This window comes from Poecilia latipinna, unplaced genomic scaffold (assembly GCF_001443285.1).
Source record: "Poecilia latipinna isolate Pla-1442-1.1 unplaced genomic scaffold, P_latipinna-1.0 Scaffold3404, whole genome shotgun sequence".
In the NCBI taxonomy this organism is placed as follows: Eukaryota; Metazoa; Chordata; class Actinopteri; order Cyprinodontiformes; family Poeciliidae; genus Poecilia; species Poecilia latipinna.
Window position 1 is genome coordinate 4,768 of NW_015116020.1, and position 9,256 is coordinate 14,023.

The 9,256-nt window shown below is 39.2% G+C and overlaps 1 protein-coding gene across 1 annotated transcript in view; it reads left to right on the top strand.

The window, feature by feature from the left end:
• Positions 1 to 1,155: 1,155 nt before the first annotated feature.
• jmjd1cb (jumonji domain containing 1Cb) overlaps positions 1,156 to 9,256 on the top strand; it is a gene marked incomplete at its 5' end in the record, with an annotated part of 53,381 nt that continues 45,280 nt past the window's right edge. Inside the window, one exon of the mRNA XM_015023759.1 lies at positions 1,156 to 1,269. Within this exon, the coding sequence (XP_014879245.1) occupies positions 1,156 to 1,269 (114 nt within the window). The remainder of the gene's footprint in view (positions 1,270 to 9,256) is intronic.

The window sequence follows — 9,256 nt, forward strand, 5'->3', positions numbered from 1 at the left end:
TAGGCTATATAGCTCCATGGGTCTTGCCTAAGGACCCACACTGCATAGCTCAATTGCACTGTTGTAACTTTGTGTGTGTGTGTGTGTGCGTGTGTGTATATAATATAAAAAAAAATCTCAAAACAGAACAATGAAAACAAGAAACAGAAATGAAAGAAAACCAAATCAATTACTGAGTTATAGGACAGATGAGAAGGAGATGGGAGAAGCTAGGACATGATGAAGAGTAGCAAAGAGGAAGCGAGGGATGGAAAGAAAAGAGATGAGGCTGTAGAAGCACTCTAGAGTAATGAATAAATGAAGCAGCAGAGGTAGTCTCACAGTTCAAAGGCAAAAAAGTCAGCTTTGAAGTTGCCTGTTTGACTCATTCAGTACACAGACGTGTTCTGATGATGTCTGTCAGGCTGCAGGTTGAGTTAAACTGGAACTGCATGAACACAACTCTGCCTCACATGAACCGCTTCTCAAGTTACTGCAGGGGACTCGCACTACACATCATTATGTCACACTTTAAATTACACCGTATGTCGCCTACTGCCTACTGCCTGATGCTGGACAGGTCAAAGTACAAAATGCCACTCAGAAGATCAGAGGGCCGCAAGTTGAATTTATAACAAGGTCAGTTTGATGCACAGGGAAAAAAGTGCTTTTACTATCAGACAAAGATAACCAGAAAAAATACAATATGCAGCTTGTTAAATAATAATTTCATTTATTAAGGCTGAAGTTTAAATATAATTGTTTTCTTATGAAATAATTAACTGATAATCACATTTTTCAACTGGCTTCAACTAGCCACACCCATGCCTGATTACAGCCATACCGTAGAATCAAGACATCCCCTACATAACATCTTTCCAACTACATGAAGTAAGCTGAGGATTAATAAAAAGCAGCACATCATCACCTGAGCAGCGGTTTCTAAAGGCTTTGGGAGTCCAGAGAACCACAGTATAGAGAACCTTTATGCATGGAGAAGACATGGAGCAGTGGATGACCTTCTCAGGAGAGGCTGACCTCCAAAATCATATATATATATATGTGTGTGTGTGTGTATGTTTGAACATTAAGTATATTCAGTCAAGAATATAGTCAAGTATTTTCCACAGGGATAAATTATGCTATTGGTAATAAGTTGTTTGTTGTGTTTTCCAGGTGTTTAAACCATTGGTTGGGAAGAACCTGTTGTCTTCAGTAACAGCAGTGGAGTTCTTGCTGGACCGTCAGCGGGACTTTGTCTCTAACCAGTCAGCCTGCCAACCATACCAGGTAATAAACCTTCAACTCACAGGCCTGATGAAATCTCTGTATTTGTTACCCACTGGCTTGACGAAATATTATCCAACATTTGCAACGATTGTGCTTTGGGTTTTGTTTAACCACACCGTGTTTTAATTGAGACCATCTACTCTGAGAAAACACCACGACCAAAACTTAAATCTTGTGCGTGCGAGGAGTGAGGCAAACGTAGAGGACTGTGTCAAATAATACAAGTTTTACGTGTGTGGGGTCACTTGGACCCCATTTCTAGACAGGAGGGTTAAGGGAGGTTAAACCAGGACCACATCATTGTGACACCATTTTTTTAGATTCATAAAAATGTAGTTGCTGCTCCAAACATTTGGAGACGATCTTTTCTGTGGCAGCTTGTTTATAATTAAATTGCAATAAAACAGATCGTCTTTTAATAGGCAGGCAATCGGCAGGTTTCCCCGTCCAGTTGACATTGTATGCACTCTTCTGTCACAATTGATAAAAAGGTTTGAACCTCAAGGTTTGAACATGGAATTATCAATTTGCATCTCGCCATCTCTCCAACTACTATGGTCTCATTGCGGATGAAAAATGGTTGTTGTAGACCTACCTCCACAGGCCAATCAACGACTGCAGTCTGCTGCCAGTCAAGTCACCTTGGCTATGTCCAGCTTGCACCTTCAGACTGGGGAAGAGCAGGGGTGGGCAATTCCAGGCCTCGAGGGCCGGTCTCCTGCAACTTTTAGATGCATCTCTACTTCAACACACCTGAGTCAAATAATGAGGTCATTAGCAGGACTCTGGAGAACTTGGCTGCACTTAGGAGGTGATTCAGTTACTGGATTAAAGTGTGTTGGACCAGGGAGTCTAGTACCACTAAACCTGCTGTCACTTTAAAATCTGAATAAGAAAACTTGTTTTTACTTTCATTCCTATATTCCTTTTCCGTATTCTCAGGGGATGGCTTCTGAAAACTGTAACTATATGCACATTGTCATATGTCAGACTTATCCTATTATTATTGCTAATCTACAACGGTTCTTCATAAGTGAGGCCCACTATGATTGCAAAATAGTAGGCCTCCCATGTCACCTAATTTTGAACAAGAGACTTGTTTTTCTCTGAGAAGCAGCAGAGTATTTTGCTTTTAATGGCAGATGTCCACATTGTAAATTGTAGAGAGATAATTCCCTAATGGAGTCTGTATTAACAGATGCTACATTCACTTGAGCGTAGCCATGGCTACCATTAGCAACTGGGAATATGTATATAAGGATTTTGAGTCTTTGAAATGACACCTCTGATGTAACAAATCTTCTGCAGACAGTGAGCCACAGACACATTTAAACTTCTCTCATGTTGTTGTATGCTCTGAATTTGAAGAGTGTGTTTCAGGACAACTGGAAGCAGCTCCTTGTTTTGTACTGGAACACTGTGTTCCACTCAGTGTCAACCAGATGGGATGGCTGTGTTCTGTACTCACTCCCTCAGCCAACAGTTTGTGCAGACAAGTCCTAATATCCAGAGAGAAAGAGAGAGTCTGTTTCTGTCGTTTCTCTGTTCTCCCAGAGGCGAGCTCTGCTGCTGTGTTTCTGCTGGTGCCACACATGGGTCTGTGTTGTAATTTGTGATTCTTTCATGTGTGTAAAACACATGTGATGACCATTTGTTTACCTTCCAGACCTGCAACATTTCTTAATTTCTCTCATCTTGATTCAGTCCTAGATTGGCATTTCATGGGTTTATAATGAATGATTTCCTTTCCTGCCCTTTGTTTGGAAAAACAAGTAGAAAATCAGTGAGTTAAATCAAGCCGGATTTGTTTTTAAAGTACGTTTCAGCAATAAGTCAGCTCAAAGTGGTTTACATGAAAAAAGTAACACAATACTGAACCAAACAAATTACATTAAGTGGGAAAACAAAGGAAAGTAATAAAAAGTGTAATCCAGACTACAGGGAATTTGTTTTTTTAGTTATTATGAATCGAAGGCAACCCTAAACAGGTCAGTTTCTAGCCTTTATTTTAAAGAGCTCAGTGTTTTGACCATGGCTACATGCAGTTTTGTAGCTGATTGCCGATTACTGATCTTTAAGAAGCCTGACCTGCTGATTCGGATTTCTTCTGCCATTTTTTTGTCTGACATGTTGCTAAATATAGCAAGAAAGGTGCTGAGTTGGCAACAGTGGAGTGACTATTGTTAACTGCAAATGTTGAGACATGACCTGGTAAAGCCTACGGGTCTATCATTCAAACCTCTCTCACAGGAGATGAGAAGAGGACAGTGGTTGATTTTTAGACCTCTGGCTAGATCAGATTGGCTTCACTTGTTAGTATTGATCGATCACCAATCTCCCAAAAATAAGGAACTGATTAATCGGTGCACGAATGGTTTGGACTGCAGTTTTCTAGAGGTTTGTTCCAGATCAGTGGTGCATAAAAGCTGAATGCTGCTGCTCCATGTTTGGTTCTGCTTCTGGATGCAGAGCAGAACCAGAAGACCTGAGAGGTCTGGAAGGTTGATAGAGAGATCCTTAGAGACTCCCTGTTATACTCTTCCATCCACTCAACCCCGTCAAATAAAAATAATTAACAAAAAAATTGTTCCACTTAGGGGGCCCTAAGCAGCCGCTTAGTTTGCCTATGCCTTGTGCCGGCCCTGAGTGTAATGGAGTTCTGCAGACATAAATTCCTCCAATCATCTTATTAGTCCTGGTGGTGATTTCTTTCCAACGGGTTCTGTTAAAGTGGATGTTGTCATCTTCAAAGTATATTTTTTCCTAATGCCCTTTCCTGACGTGGGTTGAGTGATGTATTGGAGATGTTGATGAGCTATGTGTTTACTTCGAACTTGCAACTTATTGGCGAAAACCGAAATAAAAGTGTGTGAATAGCCAATAAATCCCAGGAGTGATAATCAGCTCTAGGTTTTCCCTCCACACTCTCTGAAATGGTGCAACTAGGCAAGCAGGAGCTGGTGTTATGTAGGGAAACGCAAAATAGAGTAAAGTTTAACGTTTTACCATATTTAAATTCATATCAAACTCTGATTATGGCTCATACAAGTGTGCAAATATAGGCTATATATATGTATATCTCATATGGTTTACATTGTTTTAACATACATTACACATGCACATCTACTGACCTTCTGTCTCTGGACCTTATAGTGTGGATGTATTTGCTGTGTTCCACCACATTTCAGAATCCCCTCTGAGTTCCACAGTTGATTGACTCTCATGTCCTGAGCTCAGAACGTTGATTATGTTTTGTTGAATATGTTCTGTCAGAAGACATTGTCATTTCCTTTATTTGTAGTCTCACTGATGGAGTTGTTGTTACCTACTGTTCCAGATATTAGTTTTGGATCCTGGTTTGACTCTTGCAGTCAGTATTTGGCTGACTTCAAACTGATCAGTTCTCATTTAGTTTATGCTTTTTGTTTAGTTCTAAAACCAGTGTTTTTGTCCAGATGTCATTCCCTTTCTTGTCTTTTTATTGATAGTTGGCTGTAGCATGTTGAGGTAAATGTTCACCATTTTTGCTGCAGTAAAATCAGAGTTGAATTAAAAGTCTACAACCTGAATTGTGAACATTGATGTAGAACCATTACCATCAGCAATCAAATAAATCTAAGAAAAGAGAAGCTTCCACTGCTCAGATTTTTACATGAGGACTTATTGTGTCTGTGCATATTTAAACATCTAGGTTTATGAAGGAGACCTTTGATCCACATAGAGCCATAAAACTCTCTCTCGCTCACACACAAACCGTGGCCACTCCCCTCGGTCTATCCAGTTGGACAGGAAGAATGGAAGGAAGGGGGAAAGGGGTCCAACGGTTTGGCAAAATTCTACAATGAAATCACTGTTCAGTGAGCCAGCTTAGCTTGCTGCTCAAGTCTGTGGGTTACTGTTGCTAGAAAGTTGAGTGCTGACGCTGAAAAACAGGCAGATAAAGTGTCTGTGCTGACTCAACAGTCTAAGAAAGCCCCTCCTCAGTCTCAACTTTGCACCTGTGTTGCACCAAATCTTTTGTGCTTTTATGTTTACTATCTCTTGCAGTAGCATGTGACAGCAGTGTAGTTTGATCAATAGACAATGTCCTGATGTCCAGCGTCTCTTATGATCTAAACAGCTCCACAGTGGACAGAATTTTTAGTTAATTTGTAAAAACAGCTTTTAAAAATTACTGAATGAATCAAACCTTATTAACACAGCATGTTTTATATGGTCCATTGTGCCACAGAGTGCTTTACAGGCTTAAAAAGAGGAAGGCAGACATTTAAATTACAATAAATGATCAAATCAAGCAGACAATTATTTATGACAAAACAAAGAATCAAATGTAATAGAAATAATTTATACAGAAAGCGAGGAGGTGTTGAAATGCAGTTGTTTAGAATAGGTTAGTGAGGAAATACTTAGGAAATACTTTGTGGCAGTAAATCAGTTCTAAAATGGACACATAATGATGCTGAGACTTTAAACTCAGTGTGATGCGAGTTCGTTTTCTCGTAATGTGGTAGTATGAACAAAGTCTTTGCATTGTACTGGCAGGTAAAAGGTCATACTCTGGCAATGTTCTTAAGATGGTGTTTATTTTTTCAAGAAGCTCCAGTTTGAATATGACAGTGGTCCCCAAACTACGGCCCGCGGGCCGAATCCAGCCCCCCTCCACATCCTGTCCAGCCCCTTGAACAATACCAGAGAGCATTTAGATTTTTTTTTTCATACACCGTATTTTCCGGACTATAAGCCTTGTCTTTTTTCTTAAGCTTTGAACCTTACGTCTTTTTTGTGGATTTTTCTTCAACCACCAGGGGGCTCTTTACCAGGAAGTGAATCATTGGAAGTCAAAATTGGAAATAAAAGAAGAAAGCGCCCATTAAAACAGAATTAGGTTTTAATAGGGAATTGAAATTTAAGAATGTTGTTGATCAGTTAAATAGCATTGAGGGGAAAAAGAAGATTTTTCGTTTTTTTTAAATAATACTGGGATCATTATGAGAATTTGAGGTATAGATATTAGGATATAATAGATGGGAGTAGTGCAACAATAATGGATGCAAGCTGCCGTTGAAATCTAAAGAAGAAGAAGAAAGCGCCCATTTTCATTTAGCACATGCTAGTAGCAGACACGAAGGATCAGCACTTTTACTGTTACAGTTACCGTTCAGAAACTACTGTTATCAGTTCAGTTAAATCTAAACATGGCAACTTTTTCTTTTTCAACCCTATTAAATGTGATATTCAGTTGACCTGTTATGACTCAAATTTTGGGTGTCCACCCCCCTCTGCTGCTGCTGCATCGTTGTGGAAAACCTAGAGCGGCAGAGATATCTGCGGCTTATAGTCCGGAAAATACGGTATTTATTTCATAAATAGTGTTATTTCCTGGATTTTTTTCTGTGAAGAACCCAGAGAGGGTTATTTGGTTATTATTTATCTCATTAATAGCGTTATTATTTATTTCCTGATTTTTGTTCTGTGAAGGTTATTTGATGTGCTTTCTGGAAGACAATAAATTTTTACATTTAGGCACTCCTGCAATTGTCACACTTTTTCTGTTACAAACTAACTCCGGCCCCCCACCAGAGAAGGGAAAAGTTATGTGGCCCTCACAGGAAAAAGTTTGGAGACCCCTGGAATATGACATACTGAGTGCTGCACAGTGGTGCAGTTGGTAGCACTGTTGCCTGGCAGCAAGAAGGTCCAGGGGTTGATTGACTTAAAGGAAACTCTAAAATACAGTTAGTAGCACAACAGGATTTTGGTTATCATGACAGTGATACAGAGTTGTGAGTCATCAGTGTAGCTGTGAAATTTTAACTTTGTTCACATCTCCTGATGACACCCGCCATCAATGGCATATGAAGATTAAAAAGAGAAGTACCTACAGGTGAGCCTTGTGGAACACCATGTGGTGGGTCATAATGTTCTGAGGAGCAGCTTTCTGTACTGACAAATAATTTTCTGTTTGCTGAGATGCACGTAGCAGGACAGCCTGTCTAGCAGAATGACGTATCAAAAGCTGCACTAATGTCTAGTAATATCAGCGCTGATCCATACTATACTGCAGACCATTAAAATCTGCTTTAGTGCAGTTTCTGTGCCGTGATTGGATCTAAACCCAGACTGTTTTTTTTCTGGAATGCTTTTGTAGTTGAAATAAGTTTAGTTGGTAAAGAACAATATTTTAGTTCATTCTTTTTCTGTTAACTTCAAATTACATGACCAAAGTTCAGGATTCTGTAGCACATAATTTAACTCAACCTTTCATGCTGAATGTCAGCGTTTTATTGAGTCTACATTCAAATATGCCAATAAAAACTAAACGGTTCATTAAAATAATCTTGATCTTTCAACATAGACATGTGCTCAAGAGCCCAGGTGGAAAATAAAAGCTAAATCATTTTGCATTCTAGGCATGTATGCATTTCATTTTTATCTAGTCATAAATGTATATTTAATTTCAATAATTTCATAACTGAAGAACTGATCATTTATATTTTTAGTCTTTCCAGATCAAGTTGTATTCATGCATTCCAGTCATAGTTTTAATCTCGTGGAGGCTTACTGCCTGAGCAGAATGCAGCAGTCAGCTGGGTGAGGAAGTTGAGCTGAGATCTATGAGTGTCTTTTTGGCATCTTGCTGAGTTCAGGTCTTTTTTTATCAGCGTTTAATCCTGCAGCTCTGCACTGACTTCACCCACTGACTGACCTTATGTTTGTTTTGGTGAAATCGCTGGAACCCAGTAGTGCTAGATGGATTAGTACAATGGTCGCTGTTGTCATTTTACTAATCCATTACTAATAAGAAGTCCTCCCATGCCCCCTAATATAAGTATTATTAGTAACACACCCAGAGCTCCATACGCAGCTGTTCATTAATTTGCTGAGCATGTTTTTGTATATTTTGAGAGAGAAATATCATTGAGTTGGATCTGTTAACACTGCGGTCATGGAACAAAGAAAACACACACTCTGAGTTGTAGTATTTGGAGTACCAGGAGTTGATTAAATGATTTTTTTTTTTTTTATACTTATTTTTTATTGAACATTTCTGAACACATACAGTGGAGAGGCATCAATACATTCAACTTCATATACAATGTTGGACAACCGTGTCCGTATTTAACTGGATACAAGAATGGCATTCTCCTTGCGTCTATAGTCGCTCCATTTTTCCCATTTAACAACAAACTTGTCTTCCTGCAATCTTAGTCTATATGTGATTTTCTCCATTATGAAGATCTCTTCCACAATGCTCAGCCACTGCTCCTCCGCAGGGGGGTCTTGTCTATACCATAATTTTGTGATGGTTTTCCTTGATGCTGAAAGTAATATTTTTAACAGATATTCATCATCCTTTTGAATTACATCGTGTGTGAGGCATCCCAGGTAGTGTGTTTTACATGATCTGGGTATTCCATATCCCAATATGTTTTTCAAGATAAGGCAAACATTATGCCAGTATGTGGTTAGCTTTTGACAAGACCAGAATATGTGTGTGTGGCCTACATCAGTCTGGCCACAGAGTCTCCAGCATGGCTGTGAACTGGATACCATCCTGGTCCTGATCTTTGGTGTTATAAAAAATCTAATCATGTTTTTCCAATTAATTTCCCTCCACAAACGGGAGCAGGTGGCTGTGCACTGCATTTTACAAATTTTAAACCATTCCTCCTCGCTTATGTGTTCCTTCAATTCGTCTTCCCATTTTTCTTTAATGTACATAGTAGATGTCTTCCTGCCTGCCATCAGTCCCTGGTACAGTGCTGAAATAACTCGTAATTTATTTCCCTCATAGGCCTTATGAAATATCTCTATTATTTTACCTACGTTGGTTTTTATCTCTTTCTCATAATAATCTTTTATTTGCAGGTATCTATACTGGTCTTGATCCTCCAGTTCATATTTTTCCTTTAAGCTATTAAAGCTCAGCAGTTTGCCCTTTTCAGTCAATTTACACATTGCTGTGGCACCTTTATTTGCCCATTGT